The sequence below is a fragment of the Erinaceus europaeus genome, chromosome 15 (genome assembly GCF_950295315.1).
Source record: "Erinaceus europaeus chromosome 15, mEriEur2.1, whole genome shotgun sequence".
Classification (NCBI taxonomy): Eukaryota; Metazoa; Chordata; class Mammalia; order Eulipotyphla; family Erinaceidae; genus Erinaceus; species Erinaceus europaeus.
In genome coordinates this window covers 17,094,237-17,113,940 of record NC_080176.1, presented here as the reverse complement: position 1 = coordinate 17,113,940, position 19,704 = coordinate 17,094,237, and the positions used below count along the sequence as shown (strand labels likewise).

Below are 19,704 nucleotides of genomic sequence, written 5' to 3'. Positions count from 1 at the left end.
CAATTAAATGAAACTATATATATATATTTCTGTGAGAGGTTTGGCCCAACCACCACCAGTCAGGACATAGAATGGTTTTCACCCACTCCACCCACACCTCAGCCCCTTGTTGTGCTGGGGGTTCCTAGGGTCCACTTTGTGAATCATCACCATAGACCTGTTTCCTGGCCCTCTCCTCTAGCCCTGGTCAGAAGTCTGGCCCTCCTCCCCTCCCCCCCGGGGCCTCCCGAGCTCCTGGCTTTGGGAAACTGCCCCTTCTCTGACCCCAGTCACTATGTCCAGTTTGTCCTTGCTCTGGGGGCAGGGGTTCAGGGGTGACTGCAGCCTATTCCTCCCTCATGCTGGAGGATGGTGGTTTGGTCTCCAGTGCTGCTGGGCCACTGGGTCTGGGGGTGAGCACAAGCTTTCTTTGCTGCAGATGAGACTCACAGGCCTGGAGCTGGAGGCACCAAGTCTCCGTGTCTGTCGGGCTTCCTGGCTCCACGCTTGTTCCCAGGGGACACTGCGCAGCCTTGCAGCCCTGCAGGCAGCAGGAGACCTGTCCAGCCACTCCAGTCCTCAGCAGGATTTGGCAGGGCCGGGCTTTCTGCTTTGTTTCTGTTTTCCTCTTGTTCCTTCCATTATTATTACTTTTTATGTATAGAAATTTTTTTTTGTAATATTTGTTTATATGATAGGACAGAGCAAAATAGAGAGGGGAAGAGAAGAGAGAAAAAGAGACACCCGTAGCACTGCTTCACCACTTGTGAAGTTTCTCCCCCTCCCCCTTCACCCCTGTAGTTGGGGGCTGGGGGCTTGAACCCGGGTCCATATGCTTGGTAATGTGTGCACTCAACTGGGTGTACTACCGCCAGGCCTCCTGTTCTGCCTGTAACAATTTACTTATATATTTTATGAGAGAGAGAAACTAGAGCAGCTCCCCATATTTTTATTTTCTATTTTTTCATGATGTTTTTATAGAAATAGCCGTAAATTGAGAGAAAGGGAATATATAGAGGGAGAGAGAGAAAGAAAGAGATACCTACAGCACAGATTAACCATTCATGAAACTTTCTCCCTCAGGTGGGGACCAGGGGCTAGAACCTGGGTCCTTGCACATTGTAACGGGCACTCAACCAGGTGTGCCATCACACAGCCCCCTTTCCTTTCTTTTCTTTTGCTAGCAAGACATATCACTAAGGCTCGGTGCCTGCACCACAAATCCACCACTCCTGGTGGCCATCTCAGCCCCGCCCCCTTTATTTTTTCTTTTATTCGATTGGAGAGAGAGAAACTGAGAAGATAGGGGGGAGATCGAGAAGGAAGGAAGGAAAGAAAGAAAGAAAGAAAGAAAGACAGCTACAGACCTGCTTCAACATTCATGAAGCTTCCCCCCTGCACGTGGGGACCAGGGGGCTTGAACTGGTGCCCTTGTGCTTGGTAACGTGTGCACTCTATCCGGTGTGCTGATCGTGCCCTAGTTTTGCTGTTCTTGTAGGTGTGTGAGGACAGCTTGCTGTAGTTCTGTTCATGCATTTTAAGGTTGTTTTTTTTAAATATCTTGATCATGGTCTTTATAAGTTGGCTCTAGTGGGGAGATATCTGCAGTGGGGCCCATCCTGACGTAGGGCTGCCTATGATCTCTGTCCCTGTCTAAGCATCTCCTGGATCACAGGAAGCAGTTAACCCATCTGCTCCCCACTGGGCTGAGTTCCACCTGGGCAGCACTGGCTCTTGCCCACTTCTCCTTTCCCCCCCAGTGCCCAGAAAAAAATGCCTGGCACCAGAATGGCATGTGGTGATTATTTGCTAAGTGAGTTGCTTAATGAATGATTTGTTCAGCCTGTAATTAGAAAGGATTTGGTTTATTCAACAGTCACCACCTTGAGTGTTCTCAAGAAGAAGAAAGAAAAAAAAAAACCAACAAAATCCAGCTAGGTTCTTTTCACCAGGGCTTGAGTTCCCTGAGAGAGATGCCATGGAGAAGGAAAGGGACTCAGACTCTGGAGGGCGCCGGGCACTGACGCCATGCACTCAGGATGGAGTTGGTAGGGGGGTTTCTGCCAGGCTTTCTCGAGGATTATCACTGAGTTCGGAGTGAAATGCACGGGTTTGGTCTCTGCTGCTTGTGCCCTTGGAAGAGAGCTTCAGAGCCGCTGCCTCCTCCTCTTTCTCCTCCTCCTCTTCTTCATCTTCCTCCTCCTCCTCCACCTCTTCTTTCTTCATCTCCTTCTTTTTCTCCTTCTTCATCTTCTTTTCCTCCTCTTTCTTCTAAACTTTTGTGATTAATAGTGGGTCATAGGATTGTGAGATTGCAATGTATTTGGTCCCACACCACACCCACCAGCAGAGCTCTGTGTGCCCACCCTCCCACCTCCCAGAGATAACCACCATAGTTTTCACAAGTCTTAGGAACAGGATGTTTGCTCCAGAACTTTCCTGGGCCTTACTTTTCTCTTTGGCAAAACCATCAAAATCATTCCCGCCTTGCAGAATAGACTTTGGTATTAAGAAAAGATGTGTGTGTGTGTGTGTGTTTCCCCAAAAATGCAATGAAAATGCGTGGCATGGCCTTTACCTCCCCAGGGTACAGTTCTGTGGTGTGTCACACACTTATGGTGGTTTGTACCCTTCTCCAGAGCTCCTGTCTTTTGCAAAGTTCAAACTCTGTACCAGATCCTCTTCCCTTTCCTTCTTTTTAAACACATCTTGTTTACTTATTTGATGGAGACAGAGATAAATCAAGAGGGAAAGGTGGAGAGAGAGAGAGAGAGAGAAAGAAAGAGAGGAAGAGGGAGAGGGAGAGAGAGAGAGAGACCTGCAGCACTGCTTCACCTCTTGTGGTTTCCCTTCGGCAGGTGGGGGTTGGGGACTTGAACCTGGGTCTTGGTACATTGTAACATGTGCACTTAACCAACTGCACTGCTGCTTGGCTCCTTCTCCTTCCTTCTAACTCCTACCAACAGCCACGTGGCTTTCTGTCTCTGTGAACCCAACTTCTCTGTCTGTCTCCTATATTGTGGGTCACACAGGACATGCCTGAGTTTCTGGTGTTGGCTTGTTTCGCTGAGCACTGTGTCCCTGAGGGCCACTGAGACTACAGCAGGCGTTGGAATTCCCTTTCTAGTTGAAGTATCTCCCAGTCCACTGTGTGAGCAGACCAGAACTTCCTGTTCCTCTGTGGAGGAACCCCACCCCAGATTTGAACTGGATCTCTGTCTCTCAGAGGACGCAAAAAAAAAAAAATGTTCAGAAGGGAACCTTAAGGTGGCCGGGCATTAGTGCACTTGATTGAGCAGACATGCCATGCACAAGGACTCAGGTTCGAGCCCCCACTTCCTATCTGCAGGAGGAAGCTTCACAAGCAGTGAAGCAGGTCTGCGGGCATCTTTCTCTTTTCCACTCTATCTCCATCTCCCCTCTCAATTTCTCTTTGTCCTGTCAAATAAAAGAGGAAAAAATGGCTGTTAGGAGCTGTGGATTCATAGTATGCAGGCGCCCAGTCCCCAGCAACAACTCTGGTGGCAATAAAAAAAAATAAGAAAGAAAAAAAGCAAGTGAGCCTTAAATAAATATTTGCTTAACAACTGTTTAATGTATGTATATATCAACCTCCCGTCCTAAATGGTCAAAATAACGGGAGAAAATGTTGTGTGTTTAGCACTATAAACCCTCAGGCGATACAAATGTCTCCTTTGCCAAAGGTTTGACAATTCCCAATGTGCATTTTCTCCTCACTGCAAGTCCCTGCTGGTCCCTCTGCCATGGGGACTCAATAAAATGAAGTTGAGTCTCTTTCTCCGGGAACCTTTTCTAGCAAGAGCTGAGCTGGCTAGGTTCTCCTTTGACAAAGTCAGGGTGATTTTGAATGGGATTTAATGGAGGTTTTTATTTTATTGTATTTTTTTTTGTCTGTTGCCAGTAGGAAAAAAAAATTCTGCATGATGTTTCAAATTGTAATTTTCAGGTTTTCTCTTCAAAAGGATGCTAGTCATGTAGGTTTAGGAAGAAGGGGGAGGAAAGCAGAGCTAAGAGCACTGCTAGGAATTCTCAATTGCTTCTCTCACACTGTTATGAGAGTGACCATGCACTGGGTCCCTGCAGGAATAGCTTCTGCTTGTCCCTCCTCCCTCCCCCATCTGCCCGTCTCTAAAGACAACAGAATTGTTCCGCAATGTATTCAAGAATTCTTGAGTCCAGAGCGGGCCTTGTGGAAACCGAGCGCCTGGTCTTGGCTTTATCCACTGAGTGAGCTGGGGCCATGGAGTTTCAGATGGAGAGGGCTGGCGAGGCTGCACACATGGGGCTCAGTACAGTGCAGTGAAGTCCTTAGTCCCACACCACATGGAGACAGGGTCTCTGGAAGACCCACCGTAAGGTCCGCAAGTGACTCGGCTCTCCTGTATGGCAGGCCCTGAGTTCAATGCCCCAGTACTGCATGGCAGCATCATGGATGGTGAAATGGTACCTTGGTGTCTCTCCTGTCTCCAAGAACAGAGAATTAAAAACTTGGGCCGGGGAGGCTGCTTAGCTGTATGGCCCAAGCACAAGGCCCTCAATTCTCTCCTCAGTAAAGAATGTATTTCCCCAAGCAACAGCAGCAGCAATAGCAACAGCTCTTCTACCATAAGAACTAATGCTTTCTAATTTTGGTGTTTTTTATTTTAATTTAATCTGTTGTTGTTGTTGTTGTTGTACTAGTTTAATGAGAAGGATATGGAGAGGAAGTGAGACCAGAGCCCTGCTCAGCTCTGGCTAATGGTGGTGCTGGGGATGGAACCTGGCACCTCAGAGCCTCAGGCATGAAAGTCTTTTGGCTTAACCATTATGCTGTCTCCCCAGCCCTTTTTAAATTTTTATTTATTTTAAAATTTTTTATTGAGAGATTAATGATTTATAGTAAACAGTAAATACAGTTGTTGGCACATGTGTAAAACTTCTCAGTTTTCTGCAAAACATTCTCACCCGTCCCACCAAGGTCTTCCCCCTCCATCATGCGCCAGGACCTGAAAGTGCAGCCCCTTCTCCCCCACCCCAGAGTCCTTTACTGTGGTGCAATACACCAAACCCCGTCCAAGTTCTGCTTTGTATTTCCTGTTCTGTTCTTACATCTCAACTTCTGTCCATGAGTGGGAACATCCTATATTCATCTTTCTCTTCCTGGCTTATCTCACTTAACATGCTTTCTTCAAGCTCCATCCAAGAGAAGGTGAAGGTGAAGGTGAAGGTGAATTCACCACTTTTAATAGCTGAGTAGCGATACTGTGTATCTAGACCACAACTTTCTCAGCTGCTCATTTGGTTTTTGGCTGTTACAAATTGTGCTGCAATGAACATAGTTATACACAAATTTTTGTGTCTTTGTTTGTTTGGTTCCTTAGGACATATCCCCAGGAGAGAAATTTCAGGATCATAGGGTAGGTCTACTTCTAGCCTTCTGAGAGTTCTCCAGACTGTTTAATGAGAGAAAGATATACAGAGAGAAAGATACACAGGATACACAGAGGTGGTCTCTTTCTCTGGGAATTGAGCCTGGGATTTTGGATCCCCATGCATCAGAGTCTTTTCTTCTTCACCATTCTGCTGTCTCCCTACTCAACAAGTGGATGTTTAAAATAGATGGTCCCAGGGGCCGGGTGGTGGCGCCCCTGGTTGAGCACACATGTTACAATGCATGTGGACCTGGGTTTGAGCCCCCAGACCCCACCTGCAGGGGGAAAGCTTTGCAAGTGGTGAAGCAGTGCTGCAGGCATCTCTTTTTCTCTCTCCCTCTCTATCCCTACTCTCTTGATTTCTGGCTTTCTATCCAATAAGTAAATATAGCAAAAAAATTAAAAAAAAAAAGATGGTCCCTGTAGCCCCGCTCCTTCCCAGTTTGAGGTGGAAATTAAAGATGCAGGTGTTGGTCCGTGAGAAGTTCTTTTCCAAGGGGCTCACCTCCCTGCCACAAATGGATGCTCTGTGCTCACCCTGAGTCCTTCTGGGCTGTTCTTTTGGCCGTGTGTGTTGAGAGAAGTTTGCCTTCCTCCCAGGTGACCCAGGCCAGTCTCGTTTCCTAGAGCTTCCCCCAGTCACTTCTACACCAAGAAAGCTGCCCAAAATCCTGTTTTGTTTTGCCTCCAGGGTTATTGTTGGGACTCGGTGCCTGCACTACGAATCCATTGCTCCTGGAGGCCATTTTTTCCCCTTTTGTTGCCCTTGTTGTTTATCATTGTTGTTGGATAGGACAGAGAGAAATGGAGAGAGGAGGGGGAGACAGAGACGGGGAGAGAAAGACAGACACCTGCAGACCTGCTTCACCGCTTGTGAAGCGACCCTTCTGCAGGTGGGGAGCAGAGGGCTCGAACTGGGATCTGTTTGTTTCTTGGCTGCCTCTGTCTGAGCCCCATCCCGTTGTTCACTCCTCTGTTTAGCCACCAGGGTGGCACCCCAAGTCTGCAAGTGCTTCAGTGAGAGCTACTGCTCAGATACAAGAAGCACCCCTCTTCTCTGTCCAGGGAAGGGGGGCACAGGATGTTACCCAATTCTAGCATGCTGGTCTGGTGGAGAGAGGCAGGTCTCCCTGAATCATGATAGGGATACAGAATGGACTGGGTTACTGGAAGGAGTCAAGGGAGGTGGCCAGGCAGGGGGTGGCTGCCTCTGAACAAGAGATCTCTGGGGCTGAGAGGTCTCTGAAGAAAACTCAACATGCTGCCAGTAAGACCTACTAGACAGATCCCTTTTGTGGTCATAGCTGCAAAATCAGATTATACACAGGGAGTCAGGAGGTGATGCAATGGTGTGAGAGCTCATGTTATTATGAGCAAGGACCCAGGTTCGAGCCTCTGGTCCTCACCTACAGGGGAGAAGCTTCATGAGTGGTGAACCAGGCCTACAGGTCTGTCTCTCTCTCTCTCTCTCTCTCTCTCTCTCTCTCTCTCCCCTCTTTTCAATTTTTCCTGTCCCACCAAATCAAAAAATGGCAATCAGGAGCAGTGGATTCTTCCTGCAGATACCAGTGATAACCCTGGTGTCAATAAAAATAATAAAAAATAAGTCAGTCACCCATGAAGTGGCTGAGGAGGTGACTGGGCCTGTGCTGTGCAGAGTTTACATGCACTGATGTGGTGCTCTGACCTAGCTCAGCCCCACCCACCAACAAATACAAGCATCTTCTAAATTATGTGGATAAAATCCACGGCAGCATATATACACATGTACATACATATGTGTGAAAGTGAATTCTTCTAGACACTTGTAGACACATGTATGGATATATACAGAAGTGTATAGGTATATGGGTATACCTCTTGTTTTTTCCTTTCTTTCTTCCTTCCTTTCTTTCTTTCTTTCTTTTGCCTCCAGTGTTATCACTGGGGCTCGGTGCCTGCATTACAAATCTACTGCTCCTGTAAGCCATTTTTCCCATTTTGTTGCACTTGTTATAGTTGTTATTGTTGTCGTAGCTATTGTTGTTATTGTTGGATAGGACAGAGAGAAATGGAGAGAGGAGGGGAAGACAGAGAGGGGGAGAGAAAGATAGACACCTGAAGACCTGCTTCACCGCCTGTGAAGTGATCCCTTGCAGGTGGGGAGCCGGGGGCTTGAACTGGGATCCCTACACTGGCCCTTGCGCTTTGCTCCATGTGCGCTTAACCCGCTGCACTACCACCCAGCTCCCTCTCTTTTTCTTTTCTTTTTCCAGAGCACTGTTAAGCTCTGGCTTATGGTGGTGCTGGGGATCAAACCTGGAACCTTTGGTGCCTCAGGCATGAATGGCATAACCAGTATGCTGTCTCCCCAGTCCACATATATATCTCCATATTTGCTTATTTGGCAAAAGCAGGCTTTATAGATTTTACCACACATCTTCCTCACTGTTCACTCACCCTGGTCTGTTTTTCTTTCATACTGTCCTTCCTGGGTTCTCCTCTCATCCACCCTTTATGTTTCCTCCTCCGCTGGATCTGTCTTTGGGAAACTTCCACAAGCAACTGAATGCCCAGGTCCAGCCTGCCTTCTGATCAGTTCAGTGAAAAGAACACTGAAGAGAAACAGCCGCCAGTGTCGGTGTCATGATTCCAGACTGCTGCTCTGAGCTGGTTTTCTGTATTTCTGAGTAGCTGGTGCCAGGCCGCCAGCAGAAAATGGCTATCTGACATTGCCAGAAGTATTGTGCCCCGAGTTTCTGGATGTGAGAGTCAGGCGCCGTGGCTTGGGGGCAGGCTGGTTCGCCTCTTTTGTGAGGGATCTCTGGTCTACCCTTCTAGTCATGCCAGCTCACTTTCCTTGAGGTAGCTCAGGACTTAGCAGAAATGATCCAAAAGCAAACACTCTGGAATGGAATCTTAAGTGTCCTGCTGAATAATACGGAAGGCCAGTCCATCCCCCCACCCCACCCCTGTTAATGAAGTGGTTGGCATTTTCCCTGTGAACATCTCTGTAGACAAGATCTGAGCCTGGTGAATTGGACCTACCACTGAGGAAGCAAAGAGATGGGAGAAAGGACTATACTTATCTCCTAGCTCAATTAGTAATACCAGTCTTTTTTCTTTTTTGCCTCCAGGGTTACTGCTGGGGCTTGGTGCTGGCACTATGAATCCATTGCTCCTGGTGACCATTTTTTATATTTTATTGGATAAGACAGAATCTGAAAGAGGTATAGGAGATAGAGACAGATAGATGGGGGGGGGGCTGTAGCTCTTCTTCACTGCTTGTGAAGTGTCCCCAATTCATGTCAGGAGCAGGGGCTCGAACCCAGGCCCTTGCAGTTAATACTATGTGCACTTAACTGGGTGCACCACTGCCCACCCCTACGAACTTTTCAACTGGACAACCAGTGTTTGAAATTTTCTTCAAGGAAAGAAATAAAGGGAGAAATAGAGAGAGAGAGAGAGAGAGAGAGAGAGAGAGAGAGAGAGAGAGAGAGAAAGGGAAGGGGAGAGGAGGGGAGGGAAAGAGTCCCAGGGACACAGGGGAAGGGAGAGGAGGGAAGGGGAGGGGAGGGGAGGGGAGAGAAGGAGAGGAGAGGAGAGGAGAGGAGAGGAGAGGAGAGGAGAGGAGAGGAGAGGAGAGGAGAGGAGAGGAGAGGAGGGGAGAGGAAAGACCTTCCTGAAGACACCAGTTTGCTGATGAGTGGCCTTGGCCATTCGCTGCCCAAATTTGCTCTTTGAAATGTTCACAGAGGCTCTGTAGAAAGTCAGCGGCAATGCCTCTTCCAACTTGACACAACTCTCACAGCTCAGTGCACAGCCTCACTGGGCAGGCTCCCTTCAGCAAGTGACAGTGACCTTAATGCATGTAGCATGTTTGAAAGAGGCTTCTCCTCCTCGGCTTTCTCCCACGTTCTTCTTCCTTCTTGGCGAAGGAAGATCAGCTCCACTTGGTAGGTTCAGACTCACTGTGGGGTCTCTTGGCTCCATGACTCCAAATATTCCAAATACAGAACTTCAAGGGACACCTCTGATGGGGCATTCTGGACCCCGTGCTTGCTCTGGTACCATCACCATGAGAAGAAAGTGCTACAGCCCTTGGTCTGACCTGGGTTGCATGCACTGTCCTGTGACCAGAGGAGTAAGAGACTGCCAGATCCTGCTTCTCTGGGTAGGTCCCTCTGGCCCCTAGAGACCTCTGCCCATGAGCACGGCAGGTAGAAGATGGTGGGGAATCCCCTCTGGGAGCAGCCCTTAACCAATAAATGGTGGGACTGGACTCCAGAGCCGTAAGGTGCTGCATATTCCTTGAGACAGAATTCAGAATTCTTCAGTATGCCTCCATCCATCACCACTCACCAGAATCAGCAGTTTTCACCTCTCCCTCTCCCTCTCCTTCTCCCTCTCCCTCTCTCTCCCTCCCCCCCTCTATGCCATCTTGATTTCCCAACCCATATCCACCACCATTCCCCAAATTCCCTCCCCATCCTGCCTCTTGGGTCTTTATCTTAATGGCATCTGGAGAGACCCAGACCCAAGTGAGCCAGATATCATGGTGCACAATTCAGCATCATTTAATTCACAGAGATGAAGCCATGGGCTAAAGGAAGTGATGGTTCTGAAAACACCCATCTCCCCCACCCCACCCCCCACAAAAATATTATCATGAAGATGCAGGGGCAGGAAGCTTCCTGAGTGGTGAAATAGGGCTGCAAGTGTCTGTCTCTCCCCCTCTATTTTCTCCTTCCCCCCTCAGTTGATCTCTGTCCAAAAGCAAGTAAATAAAATAAACAAGGATTGTTGAAAATAAAATAGGGCTGCTAGCATTGAGAAGTCACTGTGTGGGGGCTGGGTGGTGGCACACCTGGTTGAGCAGTGCACAAGGACCCAGGCTCAAGCCCCCGGTCCCCACCTGCAGGGGGAAAGCTTTGTGAGTGGTGAAGCAAGTCTGCAGGTGTCTCTCCCTCTCTATCTCCCCTCCTCCTTTCAACTTCTGGCTGCCTCTATCCAATAAATAAATAAAGATGATAAAAATTAAATAATTAATAATTAATTAATTAAAAACTTGTTAATTAAAAAGTCACTGTGTGCTCTGTCCTGCTGGACTAGCATTTGGAAATAAAGCTCGTGTGTCTGGGGCTGCCTGGGGGAAGCAGGCAGGGGCCCTGGCTGTGCTGGAGGAGACGGTACCCAGGGCTCTGAGAATCCTGGCTGCAGCCACAGTTGTGACAGTGACACAACCTTTCCATTTATCTTGGGCTCTCTCCACTCCACCCTACCCCACCCTCACAGCTTAATGTCAATCCAGAAACTGTCCTGGCAGAAGGACACACAGCAGAGCTCAGTTTCCTTGCCTGGCGTGTGGTGACATTCCCATATCGACACCCAGACTGCGTGATGACCTTTCTGTGAGCGGTGGTGGCAGGAACCATCTCCTTATCTCTGTGCCTCAGCTGTGGGGGCCCTGCTTCTCCTCCATTCAGGCTTAGTGGTTTTTAAAGCCCATCGTGGGCTATGCGTGTGTCAGGGGCTGAATCATTTAGAAGCAGGGGCTTTAGGTGCAGGAGATCCTGAGAAAGAGCTCTTAACATGAGAGGGAGAGACAGCAAGAACGGCAGAGGCAGAGAAGTCCCACCAGGGAGGAGATGGCAGGCTATAACCCTTAGGCCAAATCCAGTTGCCCCCAGGTTTTCAAACCAAATCCTACTGGCAAAAATCCACACCCATAGTGCCCATGGCTATCTCCTCAATGCAAGGACAGAACCAACAAGGTCCGTCTGCCCTGCAAAGGCTGAGGCACCGATGGCTGGGGTCTCAGGGGTGGCCAGTGCTTCATAGTTCTTCTCGCCTTGAGACAAGAGTTGCCCAGAGTCCCAGGGGCACTAGGGAGCAGCTGTTAGCAGTCAATATGGCTGCTGGGAATGGCTGCCTCTGCTGGGGCGGGGGGGGGGGGGACTCTTTGAGGGCACCTGCTACCCCTGCCAACATGTTTATCCAACTTCTGGAAGCTGGGGATAACTCCACCCCACTGCTGTCTGGGTGGAGACGGGGACCCTGAGTTAAGGTCTCCAGGGTCACCCAAGTCTCTCAGCCCCATCTTGTCCCAGCTCCAAAGCCGCCATGTCCCCTTTTGCTCAAAGGGGTCCACTGTGCTCTTTGCTCTGCCTGGAGCCCCCTTACCCCGCACTTAACCGGCACCCCCTCTTCCTCCGGACCTCAGCTCAACTCAGCATGTGCTCAGAGAAGCCCCCCTCCATCTCCTGACGAGTTCTATTTCCTCCAAGAAGCCAATACTCAGTGTGCCCTCACATAATTTGTTTTCCAGTCTTTGCAAACCATAGTACAAAAATATGCATGGATTTTTCTTTCCTTCAACAACAACGACAAAAGTCTCTTTTTTACATCACTTTCACATTTGCTTCCCCCCCCTTTAAACAGTCAAAAGCAGAAGTTTGCCATGTACAAAATCAACTCATGTCTCTCTCAGATACATATGTGTCTAGTTGTTCTGTATACAGTATGAGTGTACAGTCTTGTACACCTAAGAAGGCCTGGGGGCTGGGCAGTGGTGTGTCCCATTGAGTACACACATTCCAGTGAGCAAGGGCCCAGGTTCAAATCCCTGCTCCCCACCTTCAGGAAGAAAGTGTCACAAGCAATGAAGCAGTGCTGCAGGTATGCCTTTGCCTCTCCTTTTCTGTTTTCATTACCTTCTCAATTTCTCCTTCCTATCAGATAAAAGGGGAGAGGGAGAGGGAGAGAATTCCCATACTGACAGGAGTTCACATTTCTGTGTGCATTTTCCATTTACAAGCAGTAGCACAAAGAGCAGCTCAGAACAAATATCCTTCAAGCTCATGTTTATTTCAGAAGATTCGGTCCAGGGTGTGGTGTTAGTTAGTCAACCTGTATGTGCACTTTATTTTTTTTAGGTATTTGTTTTAATTTTTACATTTTTTTTTTTTTAGGTGAAGGCTGAGAGAGAATGAAAGAGACCCCAGTGCAGAATTTTATCTTCCTTCAGTGTGGTGGGAACCAGACTTGAACCTGGGTCACGCAGATGGCAAAGCAGGGGAGCTATTTGACTGGTCCTCCCATCTAGACACTTTCAATTTCAGGATTAGGGCTGGGGCTTCACTGTGTTGGGATGATCCCCGTCAGTCTCTGAGTCCCACTGGCTGCTCTTCTCTGTCCAGTGTCTGTGCTCTCCCACCTTTGAGTCTATGGGAAGGAACATTCAGCCACGTTTGCTCTGACTTGGAATTTCCATGGCTGTTGCTAAACTTGGTTATCTCTTTCTACAAGTATTGCTGACTTTCTTCTTTTTTATTCAAACCATTTTTATTTGTGATCCATAGTGGGTTACAAGATTGTAAGATTATTGGGCCTGGGTCCAAGCTGCAATCCCCCACCAAAGTTCTGTGCCCTCACCCTCACAACGATAACCACCATTGTTTTCACAAAGTCTTAGAGACAGTTTGTCTATTTCTGGTTGTTTATTTTTTTTCCAAGTTGCTGTGTTCCAGTTCTGTAGCTTCTGCTTATGAGTGAAACCACCTGATAATTGTCTTTAATCTCTTTATTTATTTCACTTAAGTATAATCACCTCCACTTCCATCCATTTTTTTTTATCCCGAAGGACACACTATCATTTTTGATTGCTGAGTAGCATTCTATGGAACATATATCCCATAACTCCTTTAGCCACTCAGCCCTTGATGGGCATGTAGGCTGCTTCCACACTTTGGCTATTGTGAATAATGTAGCTATGAATATAGGGGCACATATGCCCTTTGAATTTGGGTTTTAATGTTTACTGGATAAATGCCTAAGAGTGATGTTGCTGGATCATAAAGTACTTCCATTTGTATTTGTGTACGGACTCTTCATACCAATATCCAAAGGGGCTGCACCAATTTGCATCCCCAACAGCAGTGAAACAGAGTCCATTTTCTTCCATGATGAAAATAAAGGCTCTGGTCTTAGGACCCAAACGTGTGGGCTCAGGTGGGAGGTGGAGACATTCTGGGCACAGCCTCTGCTCACCCCCTAGGCTGCTCTGGAGGTGGTGGTGGGGGTTGTCTGCTATCTGGAGGTGTCTATGTGTCCTTGCTTCTGCTCTTCCTGAGTCCCCAGAGGGGGCCTTTGGTGTTCAGCCATGTGCTGGGCTGGGTGGGAAGTTCTGTGCAGTCTGTGACGCTCTCTCTCTGGTTCTTCCTTCCAGACACCACACAGATGAACAACGCCATGCCCACCTCCCCTCTGCTCCAGCAGATGGGCCACCCGCACTCCTACCCCAATCTGGGCCAGATCTCCAACCCCTATGAGCAGCAGCCTCCCGGCAAGGAGCTCAACAAGTACGCTTCCCTCAAGGCTGTTGGTGAGTGCTGCCATGCTCTACTCCGCCTGTGCCCCACACCTCCTACTCTATGCCTTTTCCCTTCTCTCTTTCCCCTTTTCGTCCCCCTCCTACTTTTCCTCCTTCTTCCTTGTCTCCCTCTCCTTCTTCCCCCATCCTCCTTCCTCTTTCTGTCTCCTTCTGTCTCTTTCTCTCCCTGTCTCTCCATATCCCTCTCTCTTTCTTTCCTTCTCTTACTCTCCTTCTCCCATCTCCCTTCCCCCCTTTTTGTCTCTTTCCCTACCTGTCTTTTCATATCTCGCTCTCTCTCAATGTACATATGCACCTTGGATCCCATTACCTGGGGCACAGGTCACTATGGACCAGAGTCCCCCTCTCAGCTGCTTTCTCTCAGACCCAGGTCCAGTCCAGCTGTGTGGGGCAGGGTGGGTGACTGAGGGTTGCCTGTGGGGGTATTTTGGGGTGGGAGGCCCTGGAAACTCACTGGGCCCCCCCCTGACACCTCCAACCTGTGCCCTCCATGGTCCCTGAACCAGCGGAGGACCTGAGCAGTGTCGGAGATCTCCCAGGCCTTGCTGTGTGTGTGTGTGTGTGTGTGTGTGTGCGCGCGCGCATGTGTGCATGTCCCCCAGGAGTGGGCAGATGTGTGCATGGGATGGCAGTATGCGAGGGCCGGGCAGCTGGGAGCCACCCCAAGCACAGAGCATCGCCCAAGGCCTCACAGGCTCAGGGCTTCATCTCACAGCAGCCCAGAGCTGACGACACCAGTACTGGCCCCATGTACAGAAGGAACCCGCGGCTGCCACTTGCCCCACACCTGCCAGCCTCAGGGGCGGAGCTGACCCGGACCCCTCAGCACTAGCCTTCCTCAACCCCTCCTGGACCCCTTGAGGGAGCAAGTCTGACTATGGAGCCAGGGGCTCCTGACTGGCCACTGCTTGGGTCCAGCTCAGAGTCCCCTGGAGCAGAAGTTCTGCACTGTCCACATAGCAGGCTGGGAAGCTGGGAGAGAGATCCTTGCACCCCAACCGTCTTGATAGAACGGGTCAACTATGGGGTCCAGGTGTGAGCACTGGGCCTCTCTGGATGGTTCCATGGGGAGGGGGAAGGCAGCCACAGCCAAGAGCCCTTGATGAACATTGTTGCACCAGCCCCCAATCTGGGTTCCCCACACCCAGCTCAGGTGCTCACTCAGCCCCCTCTTCCCAGGGCTCTGGCTTTTTCAATTTATCTCTGTTCTATGGAGGGGAGGGGAGGAGAGAGGAGAGAAGAGGAGAGAAGAAGAAAGGGAGGGGAGAGGACGGAGGAGAGGGAAAAAAGTTACTGCTGGGAGCAGTGAATTCTTCATGCAGGTACCAAGCCCCAGCAATAGCTCTGGTGGCAAAAACAAACGAAAACACTAGCTCTCAGATATTTGTCAAGTCATTGCAGCACAAGTGTCCAGTGCAGAATTATATCCTCGGGTCTGTTTCCCTACCTGTAAATTGGAGACGACAATAATACACAGATAGCAGTCTGGGTGGGTAGGGAGCTGATTCAGTAGCACAGCGGGTGGAAAACTGCCCAGCACACAGTAGGCCTCAGCACATCAGTGAGCTCTGTGGGCACCAGCATCAGTGATGAAACACTTTGCTGCAACTCACCATCTCCAGACTCGAGTTGTCTGTGAGTCGTATTTAAGACCCACGGGGATCCTATGACACACAGCTGTTTAGTGAAAGGCAGACATCCGGGTCCTTTGTCTTCACCACCATGTGAAGGAAAGGGCTTCAAGACTCACCTCGGGAACCTGCAAAAACCCACAAGCGCGTGAGCAAGCAGGGACCTGCCTTCCTGTGCTGGACCTGCAAGGAGCCCACCTGCCCACCTCCTCACACTTCCTATCTCTCACCTAGACAGGGAGCAGCCACCCCTCCGTGGCCACTACCACCCACCTGGGGTGCTCTTTAGGGAACCAGAAGTGTGGGGGAGAGAGTTCAGAAACACCCCCACCGAAGTCCAAGTTGAGAAGTACCTCCTTTTTAAAAACAAAGTTCTTTTATTAATTAATGTATGCTTGAATAGAGACAGCGAGAAATTGAGAGGGAAGGGGGAGGAGAAGAAGACGGAGAAGGAGAGGAAGAGGAAGGAGGAGAGGAAGAAAGGAAAAGGAAGAAGGAGGAGAAGAAGAGGAAGAAGGGTAAGGAGAGAAAGTGAAAAGAGAAGGAGTAGAAGAAGTTTTGCTTCATCCACTGTGAAGCTTCCCACCCTGCAGACGAGCACTGGGGGCTCGAACCCAGACCCTTGAGCATGACAGATGTGTTCCATAGGGAGCACCACCACCTAGCCCCAAAGAACAGCCTCTTGTGATAGACCAAGTCCAGTGTACCCCGACAGTCTAGCTAAGCACCCCGACCTCTCAGTCGCCCATGTGAGGACTAGTTACCAGGTGAAAACCTCTAGGGCTCTGTCGTGTCTGCATTGCTCCTGATGCTTATGTCCCTAGAGTTTCTAGATGGCTCCAAGCGGGTGGGCTCTGCCAGCAGGACTGGCCTAAGACCAGCTGCCCTTTCCCGAATCCCCAGTGGGGTTGCGAGCAGGAAACAGGTCCCAGATCCAGTTCTACCCCCTGAGTGCCTCAGAGCCGAGTCCCCCAGCCACCAAAGGTCCCCAACCCTGTTCCCTTTAGATACTTGAATGTGTCCTGATCACTCAGGAGAGAAAGGCTGGGGGCACCAGCAACAGCCGTGAAATGCCCTGGTGCCTTCATTCTAACTGAACCTTGAATGAGAAAAGACTTTCTCTCTTGCTGTTTGACAGGCAATGACTGAACTATTTTGCCAATGCCACCCTGCATTTTCCAAGAGCATGCTTGAAAACTCACCCAGCAGGTTGGCAGGCATTCCCTCTCTCAGTCTGCAGGAAGAGCGAGTGAAAAGCCAATAGATTCAGGAGGTCACTGGTTGGCTTCTGCTGCCTTGTTTTGTTTTCAGGTCATCGCAGAAAGGGATGGTTCCACTGGACTCCCAAAGAGTGCCTTTTTGATAGGTTTAAGTTCTACCACCTTGCAGATGTGGTGGTGGTGGGGTGTGAGATTTGGACGGGTTCAGAGATTTTCCCGAAGTTGCACTGTGTGTGTGTGTGTGTGCTTCCAGGGTTATCGCTGGGACTTGTTGCCTGCACTGCTAATCTACTGCTCCTGGAGGCTATTTTTTCCCTATTTTGTTACCCTTGTTTCCATTGCTGTTGTTGTTGTTGGATAGGACAGAGAGAAATGGAGAGAGGAGGGGAAGACAGAGAGAGGGAGAGAAAAATAGACACCTGCAGACCTGTTTCACTGCCTGTGAAGCGAACCCCTGCAGGTGGAGAGCCGAGGGCTCGAACCGGGATCCTTACACCGGTCCTTGTGTTTTGCGCCATGTGTGCTTTACCCACTGTGCTACTGCCCAGCCCCCACAAAGTTGCACTTTTAACAAGTGGCAAAGGCCAGGCTTATGGTGGGTCAGATTCCTGTGTTCTTTCCTGAGAGAATTTCTGTCTTCCACAAATCAGCCTATGACATCAGAAGGATATAACCAACCCAGAAGACAAATAGACTATTGATGTAAGGGAGGGAGAAGGCAATTAGAGCATCACTCTGGCATATGCACTGCCAGGGAATCCAAATCAGGACCTCATGCTTGCAAGGCCAGCTCTCTGCCCACTTCACCTCCCTACCCACCTCCCAAATCACTCTCTGTCTTTTTGATTTTCTAGAAGAGTGTTTAATAGCATGTCTTTATTTATTTGATAGAGACAGAGAGAAATTGAGAGAGGAGGGAGAGCTAGAGAGGGAGAGAGACAGAGAGACACCCTGCAGCCTTGCTTCACCATACCCCACCACCCTGCAGGCTGGGACCAGGGGCTTGAACCTAGCGCCTTGTCCACTGTAATGTGTGCACTTAACTAGGCACACCACTGCCTGTGGCTCCCTCAAGTGTTTTTCTTTACTGGAGGACCCAAGTTCCCCAAGATGCTGAGTATAGTCAGCAGTGCCACTCAGGTACACTTGGCACAGACTGAGGTTCACAGACCATAAGTTCACCATAGCATGGCCCTCGCTAAGCAACACCCCAGGAAGGATGCAAAATATTTTCATCACCCAGAGAATCCCTTTATCTTATACCCTTCATCATTTATTATTTTGACAGGACAGAGAGGAAAGGGGAGGATGGGGAAAGAACAGAGACACCTGAAGCTTCCCCCTGGCAGTTTGGGACTGGAGACTTGAACTCAGGTCTTTACACATGGTAAAGCTTGAGCTCAACCAGATGTGCCACCACCCAGCCCACTAGACCCATTCCCTCTTGATAAACATTTGAATTGTTCCCCTGAACAGTATTTTCCTCATGATGTTTAGTGCCACCAAGCACATAGTAGGACCTTATGGAGTTGTTGGGTAGTCTCTGTGCCATCTTTTGAAAAAGTTATTTAACATTAGTGATTTAATAATGATTGACAAGATTGTGGGATAAGAGAGGTACAATTTCATACAGTTCCCACCACCAGAGTTCTGTATCCTATCCCCTCCATTGGAAGGTGCCCTATTCTTTCTCCCTCAGGGAGTATGGACCAAAGCTCTTTATGGGGTGCAGAAGGTGGGAGTTCTGGTTTCTGTAATTGCTTCTCTGCTGGACATGGGCTCCATGCCGTCTCACTAAATGCTCTCAATAGCAGTGGGTTAGTGAAAGTCACTTGTCAGCGCTGAGCCCCGTCATAGATGCTGGGGACAAAGGTGCTCTTGGATGGTTCTGCCTTCAAGGCAATCGAAGATGACTTGGCCTTGGGGAATCGCGTGATTCCTTGGGCTCAGTGACTCAGGGAGCCCCGGGGCCTGAGTCTAACCGCTCAGAAAAGTCTGATCCACGCCCTGAGTTCCAGATGTCCACGTCTGCCTTCGAAAGAAGCAGCAGCCTCTCACCCCTAGGCGGATCCCAGTTAATTTTAACTCTGTCCATTTCTCCAGTCACTCCCATGTCCCCTCTGTGGAGGGTGGCAATTAGAGCATCCTTTGGCACGCCAGGCAGTCCAGTCGGAAAGGCTGAGATGGGGGCGGATCTGTGCTGTGCAATCAGCCCCATCAGTGTTCCTTGCACCCAGGACAAGGCCTCCACTGCCAATAGACCCTGAGCAAGGAAAGGGGAGGAGCTCACGCTGATTGGCCAGAGTGGCAGCCAATCGGGAGGCTTGTTCCACACTGTTGAAACTGACCTAAAGGAGACTCTCTGCAAGGAGCCAGATGGGGCTTAAATCAAGTTGTTCTCACCGTCCTTTGCTGCAGGAGCTGCGTCTTGGGGCGCCCCTAGGTCTCAAGCAGGACATCTGAAAACAGGATTCCACTGGGAGCAACAGTTTCTAAACTAAATTTCTGAGCATTTCAGGATTCCCAGATAAGTAGCTTGATCCTTTTAGCCTTTTCCCTCCCTCCTTTTTTCTTTCTTTCTCTCTTTCTTTCTTTCTTTCTTTCCTTCTCCTTTCTTTCTTTCTTTCTCTTTTTCTTTCCTTAACTTTAATTTTGGATAGAGACAGAGAGAAATCTCTATCACCCATTGGGAAACAGAGAAGGGGAGAGACACCAAGCACATAGTAGGACCTTATTGAGTTGTTGTAGTCTCTGTGCCATCTTTTAAACATTTATTTAATATTAGTGATTTAATAATGATTGACAAGATTGTGGGATAGAGAGGTACAATTCCATACAGTTCCCACCACCAGAGTTCTGTATCCCATCCCCTCCATTGGAAGGTTCCCTGTTCTTTTTTACACCTCGTGCATCAGTGAACTTAGATCTGTGAGCTGAATCTGGGGGCTGGACCTGGGGCAAACTTGTTTTGTGAACAGACACAATCCTGCAGCGCTGTTTCACCATTCATGACGTTTCCCCACACCATTTCAGGCGGGGACTGGGGGAGCTTGTCCCAACCCAGGTTCTTG

The 19,704-nt window shown here is 49.3% G+C and overlaps 1 protein-coding gene across 2 annotated transcripts in view; it reads left to right on the top strand.

The window, feature by feature from the left end:
* Positions 1-19,704, top strand: part of SHISA9 (shisa family member 9) — a 291,935-nt gene that overhangs the window by 253,934 nt on the left and 18,297 nt on the right. For both annotated transcript variants that reach the window (XM_060172953.1, XM_007529528.3), the window contains exon 3: positions 13,618-13,773. In XM_060172953.1, the coding sequence (XP_060028936.1) occupies positions 13,618-13,773 (156 nt within the window). The remainder of the gene's footprint in view (positions 1-13,617; positions 13,774-19,704) is intronic.